This window comes from Eptesicus fuscus, chromosome 15 (genome assembly GCF_027574615.1).
Source record: "Eptesicus fuscus isolate TK198812 chromosome 15, DD_ASM_mEF_20220401, whole genome shotgun sequence".
NCBI lineage: Eukaryota > Metazoa > Chordata > Mammalia > Chiroptera > Vespertilionidae > Eptesicus > Eptesicus fuscus.
The window spans coordinates 5,005,690-5,022,622 of record NC_072487.1 but is presented as its reverse complement, the minus strand read 5'-3'; the positions used below and the strand labels follow the sequence as shown (position 1 = coordinate 5,022,622).

The 16,933-nt window shown below is 46.6% G+C and overlaps 2 protein-coding genes across 3 annotated transcripts in view; both read right to left on the bottom strand.

Annotated features, from left to right (window-relative positions):
- Positions 1–9,500, bottom strand: part of PHF2 (PHD finger protein 2) — a 101,094-nt gene extending 91,594 nt beyond the window's left edge. The window contains exon 1 of the mRNA XM_054727059.1: positions 9,210–9,500. The gene's annotated coding sequence lies outside the window, so the exon portion shown is untranslated. The remainder of the gene's footprint in view (positions 1–9,209) is intronic.
- A 1,009-nt stretch (positions 9,501–10,509) lies between these two features.
- FAM120A (family with sequence similarity 120A) overlaps positions 10,510–16,933 on the bottom strand; it is a 110,082-nt gene continuing 103,658 nt past the window's right edge. For both annotated transcript variants that reach the window (XM_054727056.1, XM_054727057.1), the window contains one exon: positions 10,510–12,395. In XM_054727056.1, the coding sequence (XP_054583031.1) occupies positions 12,087–12,395 (309 nt within the window). In that variant the 3' untranslated portion in view covers positions 10,510–12,086. The remainder of the gene's footprint in view (positions 12,396–16,933) is intronic.

The following is a 16,933-nucleotide window of genomic DNA, read 5'->3' as shown; positions in this document are numbered from 1 at the left end:
TGCTCCGCCCCTGGTTTGTGTCCCAGATTACTGAGCCCCATTGGTGGGTTAGGAGGAGGGGGGGGAGAGGTGCTGTACCTCACTCTGGGCCCCCAGCCTGTGCCCTGAAGTAATCCTCCCTCCTCACCTGGCTGGTCAGGGTCTTTGGCCCGTACAGGCGGGCTGCTCAGCTGGCAGGGGTTTTTCTCAGGGCGTCCTTCGGCAGGCCCTGCCTGGCCCTCCCAGCTGCTGCATCCTGTGTCCTCCATGCCCTTCTCAGGGGCCGGAGCAGAGTGGGCCCCTAAATTGGAGTAGGGAACGTGTGTGCGCTCCCTCACTCTGTCCCATCTTGGCCACTGCAAACTCAGAATTACAGACCCAGAGCAGGAAGTCTGGTCCAGGCCATCTCACAGCAGCATCCTTGACGGGCCCTCGGCCTGCGGCCAGCAGCCTCTAAGGGCCACTTGCTCCACTTGCAGGCAGTTCATTTGAAGTCTTCACTCCGAATTGAGTCAGTCTGCCCTCACATAGTCAGCCATCCTCCCCCAACAGGGGACCCCTCAGCAGTGCCTTAGCTGGGAGGTACAAGCATGAGGAAGATGAGGCTGGAGAAAGGGGCGGCAGCAGAGGGGTAAGCTTCCTCCTCCAGCCTTTCACGCCTTGGAGAGCTGCTGAGGGTCTGGAGCTAAGGCCTTCCTACCTGAATTCCAGCTGTCACCCTCCCTCCCAAGTCCTTCTTCCTGGGGGCAGCCTGTATGGCTATGAAAGGGAGTAACCATTGGACCACTGACTCCCTGCAGTGAGCTAGGGCAGACAGTGCTCAGCCTGCAGGGCAGTCTGTAAGGAGGCCAAGAGAGCCTGCCTGGGCACTTCCATCACCTTCCCCTGCAGTGGTGTGGTCCACAGAAGCCGGAAACTTCTGGAGGCTACTGTGTGCAGAGGGAGCCATCCTGACTGGGCAGTCCTCATCGCTGATACTTCCATTTCTTTGTTTACAAATAACGATAGTTACCCAGCATTTATCAAGTGCACTGTGCTTAGTTCTTCCCAGGCCGGCCCGGCCCTCACCAGCTGCTTCCAAAGCACTTAGAACATCCTCCGGGCGGCGGTTCCGTACTCGGCACGCACATTGACGCCTCATGTGCAGTGCTGCCGCTTTAGAGATCAGTACCTAGCTAGGTGTCATGGCTGGGTAGGATTGGTGCCACTTCCAGAAGTGAAAACTGAGGCCCTAAAGAGGTAAATGCCTCATGAAGGAGGTCAGCTGGCTGGTGAGATGGGGGAGCAGGACAGGGACCCAGGCTAAACCCAAAGCCTATACTGCACCCCTTGGCCACCCTCAGGAAGCCCTAAACACACACCACAGCGGGAGCCTGTGTCCCACCCGCGGTTCATGCTGACGCGGGAGAATGGACCTGCATCTGGAAGGGTGAATCGAGACTTTGCTGTTACTCAGAGCTCTCCCATGGCTGTCTGCTGACCACAGACTAAAATACGCCCAGACATGGGTCCCAAACTCCTCCTCGATTGGGCTGCTCTCTGTAACTTTCCTGTTCTCTCCCACCAGAAAGTGTTCCTCTTCTCCATGTTCACCCTCATTTATTTACTCAAGCAGGTATGGAGCACCTGCCGTGTGCCCAGCGGTGCTGTAGCTGCCTGGTGGCCCCTGCGGAGCACTGAGCAGTCCCAAGTCCTGTGGAGCTTGTACTGCAGTAAAGGGAGACCGACACATAGGCAAGTACTAGTGGGCTGGGTGCCACCGTGTCCTGGGGAAACCGGCCCAGGGTGGGCAGGGGACAGAGGTGACCTGGGAGCAGAGGCCTGGACCAGGCAAAGCCACACAGAAGGGAAAGACAGCAAAGGGAACTTCCTCATAGGGATCCAGAAAGGAAGGGGCTGGTGGCTTCAGAGATCCAGGTGTCCTCTCTGGCCAGAGGCATACCTGGAATTCTGCTGCCCGCGCGTGGCGGCTGCTCCATTCCCCAGGGCGCAGCATCCAGGGCTCTTGTGAGCATCAAGACCTCACCACCCACCCCAGGTGGCCTGGCTTGCTTCAGGGTAAGGGGGTGGGCTCCCACGTATGTGGTCCCTGTGCTGCCCTTCACCCTGGTGCTCCAATAAAGCACAACTGAGCACTGCATCCAGCTGTGAGCATCTGTGACCAAGACCTGTTATTCACCTTGTTGCCCAAAGGAAAACAGCATTTTCTATTATGTGTTTATTCAGCCAGTCACTCAACAAATTGCACTGAATGCTAGTGCAGAGATTTTTTAAATTGTGGTAACATACACCATAAAATTTACCATTTTAACCACTTTTAAGTGTGCTGCTCTGGGGCATTGAGTACATTCACATTGTTGTGCGATCATCACTATCACCCAGCTCCAGAACATCCTCCCAAACTGAAACTCTTCCTATTAAACACTAACTCCCCATTACCCCCTCTCCCTAGCCCCTGGATACCACCATTCTACTCTCGGTCTGTATGAATTTGACAACGCTGGCTACCTCATATAAGTGTAATCATACAGTGTTTGTCCTTTTATGACTGGCTTATTTCATTTAGCCTAATGTCCTCAAGTTCATCCATGTCATAGCATACCATCCGATATTGTATGCATATACTAGTACTAGAGGCCCGATGCACGAAATTCATGCAAGGGCCTTGGCCCCAGCCCCCGCCCGCCACTGCTTTGTCCGGAAGGAAGGACGTCCAGTCTAATTAGCATATTACCCTTTTATTATTATAGATCATTTGGTTTATCCATTCTCTGTTGATGGATACTTGGATTATTTCCATGTTTTGGCTCTAGTGAATTATTCTGCTATGAACATGGGTGTACAAATATCTGTTCAAGTCCCTGCTTTCACTTCTTTTGTGTGTACGTACACCCAGAAGTGGAATTGCTGAACCATATGGTAGTTCTATTTTTAACTGTCTGAGGAACCACATACTGTTCCCCACAGCAGCTGCACCTTTTTATTCCCACAAACAGTGCACAAGGGTTTCCATTTCTCCACATCCTCATCAACACTTATTTTCTAATGCTTTTGTTGTGTGTGTGTGTGTGTGCACGTGTTTGTTGTTATAAACAATCCTAATGTGTGTGAAGTGGTACCTTATTGTGGTGTTTTTGCTTTGTTTTGTTTTTTGGTTCCACTGAAACTCCAGAATCATTGTGATTTTGATTTACATTTCTCTAATGATTAGTGACATTGAGCATCTTTTCATGTGCTTATTGGCCATCTACATATCTTCTTTTCTTCTTCCCCCTCATGTTTCCTTCTAAGAGTTTTATCATTTCAGTTCTGAAATTTAGGTCTTCGATCCATTTTGAATTTTTGTATATGGTGTGAGGTAAGGGTCCAGCTTCATCCTCCTGCATGTGGATATCCGGTTTTCCCAGCACTATTTGTTGAAAACACTGCCCATTCCCCATGGAATGATTATGACAGCCTTGTCAAAAATCATTTGACCATATGGGCAAGGGTTTATTTCTGGGCTCTTTATTGTATTTTATTCATCTGTATGTCTATTTTTATGGCAGTACCACACTTTGAAATCAGGAAATATGAGTCCTCCAGCTTTGTTCTTTTTCAAGATGGTTTGGCTCACACTTTCATATGAATTTGAAGATTGGCTTCTCTATTTCTGCAAAGAGATATTGGAATTTTGATAGGGATTACATAGGACCCAGTAGATGGCTTTGGGTAGTATTGACATCTTAAATATTATTTTATGACTCATGAAAATGGGATGTTTTTCCATTTGTTGTGTCTTCTTTAATTGCTTTCAGCAATAATTTGTAATTTCAGTGTATAAATCTTTCGTCTCCTTGGTTAAGTTTATTCCTAGATATTTTATTTTTTTGATGATATGTAAATGGAATTGTATTCCTAATTTCCTTTTGGGTTTATTCATTCTTAGTGTGTAGAAACAAAACAGATTTTTGTGTGTATATCCTACAACTTTGCTGAATTTGTTTATTAGCTCTGTTTTTTTGTGGAATCTTTAAGTTCCTAAATCTTGATGATTTTCCATAAGATCATGTCATCTATGAACAGAAATAATTTTACTTCTTCCTTTCTAATTTTAATAACTTTTCTTTCTTTTTCTTGCTCAATTGCTTTGAACTTTCAATACTATGTTAATACAAGTGAGGCATTTTTCTCTTGTTCCTGATTTTAAAGAAAAAGCTTTTTTCTTAGTTTTCACTATTATGATGTTTGCTTAGGCTTTTCCACATATATCTTTTACTATGTTGAAAAGTTTTTTTCCAATTTTTCTTTTTAATTAATCCTCACCCGAGGATATTTTTCCATTGATTTTTAGGGAGAGTAGAAGAGAGAGGGAAAGCAGGAAGAAACACCTCTGTGACAGAAACACATCGATTGGTTGCCTCATGAATGAGCCCTGACCAGGGCGTGGGCCAGGGAGGAGCCTGCAACCGAGGTATGTGCCCTTGACCAGAATTGAACCCGGGACTCTTCAGTCCACAGGCCAACACTATCCACTGAGCAAAAGCAGCTAGGGAAAGTTTTTAATATTTTTATTGAGTATCATGAAAGTGGATTGAATTTTGTCAAATGCCTTTTCTTCATCTAGTAAGATGATCATGTTTCTGTTAATGTAATGTATTACATTGATTGATTTTTATTGATTTAAAGGATGTTGAGCCATCCCTGCATTCCAGGAACAAATTCTATTTGGTCATGATGTATGATCGTTTCAATATGCTGTTGAATTTGGTTTCCTGGTATTTTGTTGAGGATTTTGCATCAGTGTCCGTAAGGGATATTTTTTTGCAGTATTATTTTCTTATAGAGTCTTTGTCTGGCTTTTGTATCAGGGTAATGTGAGCTTCATAGAAGGGGTTAGGATTCCCTCCTCTTCAATTTTTGGGGAGAGTTTAAGAAAGATTGTGTTACCCTAGCTGGTTTGGCTCAGTGGATAGAGTGTTGGCCTACAGACCAAAGGGTCCCAGGTTCGATTCCGGCCGAGGGCACATGCCTGGGTCATGGGCTCAATCCAATGTGCAGAAGGCAGCCAATCAATGATTCCTTCTCATCATTGATGTTTCTATCTCTTTCTCTCCCTTCCTCTCTGAAATCAATAAAAATATATTTTAAAAAAAAGGATTGGTGTTAACTTTTCTTTAAGTGTGTATTAGAATTCACCAGTAAAGCCATCTAGTCCTGGGCTTTTATTTGTTGTTGTTGTTTTTTAAATTGTTTATTAATTTTTAGAGAGAGAGAGATAGAAACATTGATTGTTTGCCTCCTATATACACCTCAAGTGGGGACCAAACCTGCAACCTAGGTATGTGCTCTGACAGGAAATCAAATCCATGACCTTTCGGTGTTTGGGACGATGCTCCAACGAACTGAGCCACACTGGCCAGAACAGTTTTTTATTATTGCTTCAAGCCCCTTAACAGTTATAGATCTATTGAGATGTTCTATTTCTTCATGATTCAGTTTTGGTAGATTGTGTGTTTCTAGAAATTTGTCTATTTCATCTAGCTTATCCAATGTGTTGGTATACAAGTAGTGCATGTTTTATAGCAGTGAACAAGGCAGACACATTTTCCATCTCCAAGGAGCTCATATGCTAAAACGGAAGACAGACAGCCAATAACTGCCTGAGTGGTGGTGGGAGATACCAGAAAAGAGATACTAGGTCAATGCTGGATGTGTGCTTTTGTAATAGATGAATCCATGTAGCGAATACAAAGAGAGTTCTAAGAGTGGGCCCTTCTTGGGGTACCAGGACCAAGCTGGTCTAATCCAGAACTGATTGAAATAAGCAGTGACCCATGGGAAGTGTGCTCTTCCTTCCTTCCTTCCTTCCTTCCTTCCTTCCTTCCCCTTCTTCCTCTTCCTTCCTCCCTCTTCCTCCCTCCCTCCCTTTCTTCCTTCCTCCTTTCCTTTTACCTTTTATTTCCTCCCTTTCTTTCTGTAATCCTCACCCAAGGATATTTCCCCATTGATTTTTAGAGGAGTGGAAGGGAGGGGGAGAGACAGAGAGAGAAACATTAGAGAGAAACATTGATGTGAGAGAGACACGTCAATTGGTTGCCTTCAGCACATGCCCCAACCAGGGCTGGGGATCAAGCTTGCAATTGAGGTATGTGTCCTTGACCAGAATTGAACCTGGGACCCTTCAGTCTACAGGCTGACACTTTATCCACTGAGCCAAACCAGCTAGGGCAAAAGTGTGCCCTGTCTTGTTGACCATCTCTAGGATGGCCCCATGGTGTTTGGCAGCACTGAGTTTATAGACAAAATCCCCTCAGCTGGGTGACCATGTAATTTAAAAAGAGGGCTGTTAACAGAATACCAGAACAGGGGCAAACAGCCTTTTCCAGGCAAACAGACCAGAAGGGCCCTCCCACAGCCATGTCTGCAGGGATGGGCATGCACAAATCACAGGAGTGGGCACAATGTGATGTCTGGTTAGGTCTGCCAAGGGTGCCTCCAGCTGTTTGCTTCATGGGCTTCCAAGGTCAAGGCCAAGGCCTTCCTAGGCGCCTGCCTTTAATTCTCACCTGACCTCCAGGTCATTAGACTCCCTGACACCTTCCTCTATCCCCACTCCTAGGAAGTTCCTTCTTTTCTCTGCATTTTCCTTAATAGAAATTATTACCATTGCTGTTGCTTTTTCATCTATATTTATTTTCTCTTATGTGCATTTTCATGTGACTGCTCTTTTCCTGCTCGGATGAAATGCTACAGCCCAGGGAGGGAGGTCTCTGTTGTGCTCACGGCTGTCTCTTCAACAGCTAGCACAGTGCCAGCCCTAGCAGATCCTCCGTGAAGTGGGTTTGAGCGTGCTTGGTTAACTCCCAGGTGAGGATGAGACCCTCAGCCTGATATCAGCCTCTGCTGTTGTGGAAAAAGGACCACAGTTCTTTCTTACTACCCAGGCAGTTTTATCCACTTGGAACTGTTCACACTTGGGTCAGCGCAGCCACTTCCAGTTACCTTCCATGTATCAAGAGAAAAGAAACGTGCCACCAGAGCTGCGTCACACCCAGCTAAGGTGTAGCCCATGGGTTCAGAGACAACTGGGCAGAGCATACTCTACACTTGCCAGGATGGCGGCGCGGGGTGTGTCAGCTCCCGGGGCTGCCCTAACAACGGTACCACAGACCGGGGGCTTCCGAACCACAGAAATGTGTCCTCTCAGGGTCCTGGAGGCCAGAAGTCGAGGTCAAGGTGCCAGCAGAGCCGCGCTCCCTCCGGAGGCCCGAGGAAGGGTCTGTTCCAGGCTTCTCCCCAGCTCCCATCGGTTTCCTGGCTTGTGGCAGCATCACTCCCATCTTCACAGGGCCGTTTTGTGTTTATCTGTGTCCAAATTTCCCCTTCTTACAGGAACACAAGTCCTGTGGGTTAGGGCATGACTTCAGCCTAACTAATTACACCTACGACACCCTATTTAAGGGTCTGAGGGCCTGGAGTCAGGACTCTGACATGAATTGAGGAGAACGGTCCAGCCCTCGGCCCAGGTGAGGTGTCTAGTGCAAAGCCTGCTTTGGCCCTGTCTGCGGGTTTGTGGCCCAGGCTGTGCTAGGGAAGCTAACAGGACAAGAAGGGGGGCCTGCATCCCACAGCCGGGGGCCCCTATGGGGAGAACGAAGGTGGCTCCGGGCAAAGAAGACTAGGCAAGGTTCATGCTACCAAGTGGGGAGTCAGGGGGACAGTAAGTTAGACTTCTCAGAATTGAAGGTAAAATCACTGGAAGAGAGAACCGCTCCTTACCCACATCAGGAAAGGACTGGCACTCTCCCTTTGTCCTTTGGGTGGTGACATGGATAAGGGGACAGAGGGTGAATAATTTCTTAAAATTCGTGTCTTGGCCTGGGTTTTTAATCATAAAAGAGTCAGGGCATTGGAAGTTCTGTCAACTGAAAAATGGAGAAACTGAAGACACATAAGCATCAGGAAGGAAATGCCACCTTCACTGGCAATAGGAGCACATGAAAACCAGGAATCACTTTCCCATCTTCCTGGCAAAGAGGGGGGAGGGGGTGCAGTCAGTGCTGAGGACCCAAAGGCCCTTCCCAACACCTCCCATCCTTCTGCATACCTTCTGGCAAAATGCTAATCATCTGTGGGGTGTGCATGTATCCTCTTCCTTGACCTGGAGTCCACTCACAACTTTCCAGGGCCACAGCACGTCCGAAACCCTGCAACGGTGGATTCACCCCCACTAGCAGGTTCTCTCTTCACACCTGGGCCTGAGCCGACCCCTCTCTGCCGACCACTGTCCTGTGGCAGCTGGTCCCACAGGTCCTCCCTGCCAAATACCCTATCACCTCGTTTGATTTTCCTCATCTTGTCTGAAAGTCTTATTTGTACACAACACCATGTATACTGCTCCCCTCCACTAATGTAAAGGCAGGGCCCTTGCCACTCTGTGCCTTGGGGGCCTAGAACTGGGCCTGCCTTGGACAATCAATGGCGGGGTGCAGGAGTACAGGCTCGGCCAGCCCCACTGGCGGCAGGTGCACCGTGGTGCAGGCAGTCACCCCGGGGCTGTGGGCTGCGCACAACACTGAACGACAGGGAGCGGCAAAAAGGATGTCACAAAATGTGTATGGACAACTTGATTATTTTCTGCAACGAAAATAAAAACTACATATATTGCATAGAAAAAGGAAAGATAAAGAGCAAATATGAACAGGTGTCTCAGAATAGAACTACTAGAGACTTTTCTTTGCCTTTTTACTTCTATTTTTAAAAGTTATTACAATAAACATTACTTTTGAAATGAGAAAAAGAATATTTATTAAGAAAATAAAGGGGTCAACGCCGGGTCAGAAATCGGTCAGAGCACGCCCCTGCCAGGCCCAGGGACGCTGGCCCCTCGCCGTTTCAGGACGTGGCCCTGGTGTCGCGGGCAGAACGGCCAGAGCGCGCCCAGCTTCCCGCCGGGTCCCACCGGCTGCTCTCCACGCGGTGGACCTGCCCAGAGGGGCGGCGGCGGCCCGCGGGGACCCCGGACTAACGGAGTGCCGCTCGGACGGGGCCCCGCCACTCACACAGGGCTGTGGGCAGGGCGCGGGTGAGCGTGGGGGTCTCGACCCCTGTCCCTGAGCGCTGGCGGCACCAGCACCAGCACCGCGGATCGGACGGGTCCGGGAAGGGCGGCGTGAGCTCCCGCCTCCGCCACCCTGGGCCGCGGCGGCGCCAGCGGCTGCACTTCCGGTCCGCGCGCGGAGCCGCAGGCCGGGCCGGGCCTCCCGCGGGGCGCGGAACTCGGGCCGGGACGCGCTGCCCAGGCCGGGGCGTGCCGGGCCGGCGGCGCCCGGGGCTCTGGCCGCGCAGAAGCCCGGCCACCCGCAGCGTCCCCGAAGACCCGTCGGCGCTCCGCGCGCGGAACTCGGCTCTGGGCGCCGGCTGTGAGGACGACGCCACGGCGGCACCGGGCCGGCCCGGGCGGCAGCGCAGGAGGCGCGGAGGGTGCGCGCGCGCCCCGTGGGCGGGGGGAGGAGCCAGGCCGAGCGCCCGGCGCCCCCGCCCCGCCCGACGCCAGGCCCCGCCCTAAGCGAGACTCCCTCCGCCCACGGGCAGGAGCGCGCAGCCCCGCCCGCGTGCGTCCTCCTCCGACTGCGCAGCGGGTGGAGCCGAGGCGAGTCTCCCCGCCTCCGGTCCCGCCGGCTTCCCCTTCCGCCCCGGTCCGCGCCCGCAGCCGCGGTTCCCGCAGGGGCAGCTCGGACAGCCGGCAGCAGCCTCGGACCTGCCTGCCGCTTTCTAGCCGAGTCCCGGGAGGAGGTAAAAGGCTGCTCTGGCGGTAAGGGTCGTCCTGATAGGACTGCCGTGGGTGAAACGGCCTCACACCCAGAGCAGCGCTGCTCAAGTAGCGTTTCCTGTCCCAGACCGCCATGGAGGTGGTTACACCACAGACTGACAGCGGGTCTCAGAAAACAGGGAAAACGGACCCCGTCCCGCCTTGTGCCAAGCACCCAGAACTCACGGAGGTGAAATCCTGGGGGGAGGGGAAGACACACCGGCCGGGCCAGGAGCATCCCCCTCCGCCCAGATGACCGAGGCCGGTCCGCCGGGGATGTACCCCAGATGAGGGGCATTCCACAAAACACCCCATCCACTCTTCAAAACGGTCAGACAGGAGCGGGAGGAGACAGGACAACCGAATGTAACGTAGTGGACCCCGGGACAAAAAGGACACCAAGTAAAACGCCGAATAAAGTATGGATTTGGCTAATTTTTTTAAAGTAATTTAATCAAGACCAAATTTATTTTTTCCTTGGGCTTTTTAAGAAAAAATAAATTTCTATTTCTAAGCCTACTCTATCGTAGGGAATGTCTTCTTTGTAACAAACTCAGACACCAGCATCATTTCCATATTAACGATGTATGTAAGTTCCTTTAGAGCTGGAAACCTGGAATTATTTGCAAAGGACAAAATATTTCTCAATCTTGTTTATTTGACCAAACTCTTCAGTAGCTGTTTCAATTTGAATTAAACCTCCGTAAAATACAAGGAATTTAAAAGCCACACCATACTTTATACTAAAAGAATAAAGATTTTTATTAAGCATTGTAAGTTGCATTCAATAGCCTTCAATACACCACACCACAACCCATCTACAATCAGTCAAACCCAACAGCAGTTCATTCTTGCACAATCCATGAGTTAGGGCAAAACTCCCTTCAACTTACAGTAAGATCCTACTCAGGTCTTGCGGGCAGGGATTGGGGAATTACATCTCGTTTCTGATCACTAATGTGTGATGAAGAGCATCAGGAGAATTATATGAAAACGAATAAGAAGTGATTCTGATTTCAAAGTACATTGTTTGGAAACATTAACAAAAACATCAAAATGATATAAGTATACCTGCTTCTACTAAATTCTTGATGGGAAAGTTCTCAAGAACAAGCAATTTGTTTCCTGCTACAGAAGAGGGGGGGGGGTTTAAAGATCAAAGGGATTTTTTTTTGTTTTTCACAGAATTTCATATTTTGCTAATATGAAGGCATAAAACAGCAACAAAGAACAGTAATGCATACAGCAGTGAATACACCAGGGTAATGTTGATATTCGAAACAGCTAGATAATTTTGGGGTGTTTTAGAATAAATGCAACAGAGGTCAATAATCACAAAATTTTAAGGTTAGAGCAAGATCAGTCAATGACTAAACAGAGTTAACGTCTTTTATAGAACTATTACTGATTATTAGCATTTTTGTTTTGCAAATGGGCACATACTGGTAAGAATGGAAGAAAGGACAATAACATGCATAATATTAACTACACACTTTAAAAATTATGAACCATGCAGAAGTTTAGCTCAAGTAGTAGCACTAATGGTCTACATTCGATTCAAAACCACATAGTTCATTGATCACAGATGCATGGTATTTAAAGTCACAAAAAGTTTCAGAACACATTTTATTGATTTTGAAAGGTCATTTGCATCTTCTATGATTTCAACTTTATCTCCATTTAACTTGCTTGTAAAGTATGTATGATGTACTGTATATTTAAAATCAGCAGAACGGCAATATTACTCTATAATTTTTTGTTTTGATAGTTGCACTTTTTCTTTTAACACAAAGGAACCACATCAACAGTGATGAAATTTAAGAAAGAAAAACTGTGGTTGTGCCTTATTTCTTTCATAATCATAAAATCAAAGCCTTAAACAAAGCTTTCTTGTGAACAGTAATGCAAAATCAAAGATAATGGCATACATATGGTGCCAAATGCTAAAAATGATATTTTAAGCTATATATACTTAAAGACTGCCAAAATTTGTTTTCTTTATAGTTCAAGAAACACAACTATAGGCTTTTGTCATAACCAGTTTTAAACTTTGTGTGTACTTCATTTTAAGAGTGGGAGTCAAATGCTCTTCATTTTCTCTCTTTTTGTTTATTGTAGCATTTTGACTACAACTGGTTAAAACTAAAAATGTGTTTTTTAAATCTCTGATATCAAAGAGGGATCCGAATTTCCAAAGTCCTCATTTTTCTCTTACGGAAAGGAAAAAATGTACATAACTGTAGGCTCTCTTTCTCTCCAGATATTCCTAAATCCTTACCCTTCCAGCATCCTTCACCCTCTATAAAAAATAAGTTTATTCTTCTTGCTTTAAGACAGCTGCCTCCAGAGCATCAGCTCCACGGCAAGCACTGTCTGTGCTTAGTGCATTTAAGTGAGGATTTGTATTGCACGTCTTAGAGTCATTGTTCAAGGCACTTTCCGAGTGGCTGGGGGCCCTGGTGTCGCCTGCACTCCCATTCATCTGGGAAGCTGGCTTCTCAGCCACCACTCCATTTTCAGCCAGGGACCCGTCTGAAGATATGGCGGAGGACTTAGATTCCCCGGATCTCGACTTCAGTTCTTTGGCCACTTCTTCTGCTGAAGCAGCATAAGGAGGCTTGCCCTGTTCAAAATGAATTACACAAGCGATTAGCAGCTTTCGATAAACAGTGGGAAAGAGGGGGTGCTAACGAAGCCTAATGATACTGCAGATCCAAGAGCAGAATACAGTGTATGTACTTCCTTTTTTTAAATAGATTTTTATTTTTATAACATTTTAATGTTTTTATTGATTTTAGAGAGAGAGAGGAAGGGAGAGAGAAACATCCACGTGTGAGAGAGAAACATCAATCAGTTGCCTCCTGCACGCATCCCAACTGGGATCAAATCCACAACCTGGACATGTGCCCTGACGGGGAATCAAACCCACCACCTTTTGGTGTTTGGGACAACGCTCCAACCAATTGAGCTACCCCGGCCAGGGCAGTGTATGTACTTTCCTCTACATTCTGTTATATACTCCGTACACTCTGTAAGTCTGTACACACACTCTGTACATGGTTATATACTCTACATACATACTCTGTCTTTGCTTCTGATTGACCTGCATCTGGCAGAAGCTTCTCTTCATCTCAGCAGTTCCTCCTGTGTCCCCAGTCCTTCAACTTCCTTGTAGTTAATGTGCTGACAGTGAGGGAGACCCCACTTGAAGAGCCCGATCTAACCCTTTTGTATAGCACCGAGTCATTTAAAGTAAAAAAGGTCCCTCAATAAGTCTACTCTGAAGTTTCAAACTATGCCTGTCCTGCACATGACCACCAATGGGATATCTGCATGTAACAGGCAGCAGGGACGTCCATTTCTACTGGGAAATGAAGAAATGACACAATCATTGCTGGGCAATCTTGGCAAGAAGGAAGCCTCGGCAAGATAATTGCTGTATGTGTTTGTGGCTTATCTCTTCTGAAAGGGTCTCTCTCCCCCTCTTCCTAACAGATTTAAAAACAATGCTCTGGAAAGAATGAACATTGAGACTGACTCGGACATTTCCTCTCTGGACGGAACCATGAAGACAGACAGATCTTTCAGTTGCTTACATCTTAGAGCATGGGTTTCTCAACCTGGCATCGTGACATTTTGGACCTCATAATTCTGTCGTGAATAGGGCTGTCTGTGCACTGTAGGGAGGTTAGAAACATGACTGGCCTCTGCCCACTGAAGGCCACAGCACTTGCAGCCAAGCTGTGACAATTAACCCTGTCTCCAAACAAGCCAGTGTCCCCGAGAGCTGACGTGGACAGGGCTGAGACCCACTGTCAGAGGCTGACTGTTGCTGAAGAAAACATTGATGGTCTTCACCTTCAAAAGGTCATTGTTCAGATAAGAAAACAGAGGCTCAGGCTGCTTAGAGGTCTTCCAGCTCCACATCCCATCCCCTTTCAACACAAGATGGCGATGCATCTAGTGCCTTCTAGACCTTTCTACTCTGAGAATCAGGGTGTTTGTCTGGTTGAAAATAAAGACCACCTGCTCAGCCCAAATGGAGTTGAAGATGCCCATCACCCTTGTATTAGGGACGATTCTTCTACACCCTCTGGGTTCCATGTCCCACACTGTCTTCTCCTTTTAGCTTTCAATCCTAGAATTCAGAATCACTAATGTAAACTTTTCCAGAGGTCTATACTATAGTGATTTTCTTGGAACCTTGAGATAAATAATGTAAAATATAGGACAAATAAAATATAGGAGGGCTAAGTAGGGGCAAAAATAATACTGAAGATCTCCAGTACATGCTTTCAAACCTCAAAGCCTTCACTCAGTCTCTCAGGAAAAAGTCCACTTGCTGGACCAAGCACACACATGCGGTGGTTAGGAGTGGTGGTGGGCAGCCCCTCACACCCTCACAGACGCCTGCTGCAGGAACTGCGTCAGGGGCCCGTGTGATGGGGGGTGGTGGTGGTGGGGTGTGCACAGAGGATGCAACAGGAATGAGAAGGAAAGCCAGCTTGTACCACTCTCTACAGCCCATTCTTCTGCAAACCTTGGTCACTGTGAGGCGTGCCCCCCGCAAAGGACCACAAGCACAGGGTGGTGTGCCTGCTCTGCACACATCCTCTTAGAGCTGGCCCCACAGGATGGCAACAACGGAGACGGGACAGCTCAGAAACTCTCAGGAGACAAGCTGCCCTTCGTTATCTGTCCTCCTCAAGATACAAGAACACTGATGTCACCTAAAATGAGCAACCGAAAGTACCAAGGTGGAACCACACGTACCACCATTATAGAAAAACTAGAGGCCCAGTGCACGGATTTGTGTACTGCTGTGGGTCCCTCAGCCTGGCCTGTGGACATCCCCCGAGGAGTCCCAGATTGTGAGAGGGCGCAGGCCAGGCTGAGGCACCCCACTGGGGCCGGGGAGGGACCATGTGAGGGCTCCAGGGTGTGTCCAGCCTATCTCACCCAGTCCCGATCGGTCAGACCCCAACAGCAAGCTAACCTACTGGTCGGAACGTCTGCCCCCCTGGTGGTCAGTGTGCGTCATAGCGACTGGTTGAACGGTTGAACAAACGGTTGGACACTTATCCTATATAATAATAGGCTAAAGAATGGACCAACATTCCTAAAGACAATGAAATATGGCAGAAAGGCATGTCCATAAACAGCAAAGACTGCTACCTCTGATTTCAAAATGGGTTGTGACAGGATAGGACATGCACTAATCAAACCAAGAAAAGATAGGAAGTGAGGTGAAAATTTTAGGGAACAATTCAAAATAAGAAAAGATTATTCATGGGGGATGGGGGGGCAATGGGGGGATAAGGACACATATGTAATTCCTTAAAATACCTTAATAAAGAAATTAAAAATAAATAAATAAATTTGGCTGGGGAAAAAAAGATTATTCAAAAAAAATGAAGACTAAACTAGAAGAAACACACTACATAAACATTATAAAATACCCAAAGAAAGTGAAAAGGAAGACCGTTTTTTAAGTCAGAAACAAAGATAGAGAAATGCAAATCAAAACTACATTTGATACTACTTCATACCATCTGGGAAGGCTAAACTCAAAGACAAACAACAAAAAATATTGGAGAGAATGTAGAGGAACCAGAACCCTCAGCTCTTTCTGGTAGGAACAGAAAATGGTGCAGCCACTTTGGAAAAAGTTTGGTGGTTCCTCAATTAGTTAAATTTACCTACCACCTGAGAATTTACTCTTACTTACCTATCCAAGAGAACTGAAATCATGTGTCCACACAAAAACGTGCCCATAATGATTCTAGTTAACTATACTCTATTGTACAGGGTGGGGCAAAAATGGGTTTATAGTTGTGAGTACACAAAACACAGAATTTATTCTTATATTATTTATTTTTCACATGAATTATAAACTTACTTTTGCTCCACCCTGTATATTTGAAGGTTGCTAAGAGAGTAGATCTTAAAAGTTATCACAAAAATAAAAACTTGTTTAATTATGTAAGATTATGGATTTTAACTAGAACTTAATGTGGTTATCAGTTTGTAATACATATAAACTAGTGGCCCAGTGCACGGATTCATGAACATTGAAAGGGGATTCGGTGCAGGTGAACCAGATTCAGGGCTGACAAGGCCCCAGCAACCTAACCTAACCTACCGGTTGAAGCGTCTGCTTCCTGGTGGTCATTGCGCGTCATAGCTACCAGTCAAACAGTTGCTTAGGCTTTTATATATATAGGTATTGAATCATTATGTTGTATACCTGAAACCATTCATAATAGCCCCAAAATAAAAACAACTTGAATGTCCATACACACTTAAATGGATAAACAAAGTGTGGTCCATGCACACAATAGAACATAACAATGAAAGGGAATGAAGTGCTGGTACATGCCCCACATGCATTTACATGAAAGGTACAGAGAGCAGATATGTGTTGTCAGGGGCAGGGGGAGTTTGGGGTGGGGCTAGTGACTGCTTATGAGTATGTGTTTCTTCCTAGAATGATAAACTACTTCATGATCTTGAGAATTGTACACTTTTAACAGGTGAATTGTATGTTTTGTGAGTTATATATATAAAAAAAGGAAAAGATAAAAAGAAATCAAGAGTGTGACAAACACTGAAGATGGACCCTGCGAACAGGAGACCAGAGATTTTAAAAAGCAAAGAAAAAGCACAGAAATGAAAAACTAGTCATTCAAGAAAACTTCCTGATGCAAATCAAGATTTAAAATTGTGTTTAAAAGAGCTTGTCGAGTGCATGGACCCAGAGCAACCAGCAGCAGGACGCATCACTAAACTTTGACAGAAAAAAACAAAAAATAATTTGGACATTTAAGCCAAAACAGCAAATGGCTTCAAAGGGAAAGACAATTAGATTACTATCAGTCTTTGATAGCAAAGTTTTATACCAGGAGAAAATCACACCACAGATGTAAGATACTTGGGGAGCAGATGTGAGTCAATGTTTTCAACAACAGAATAACCTGCTTTAAGCTCTTCACTTTACTGTGCCTCACAGATGTTTCATTTTTACAAACTGAAGGCAAGACACCCCCCCGCCCCCCCAGCAAAAAGATTACAACTCTCTGTTGCAGTACTCACTTTCTTGCAGTGGTCTGGAAACAAACCCACAATATCTCCAAGGTATCACTGTTAGGAAAACAATTACTA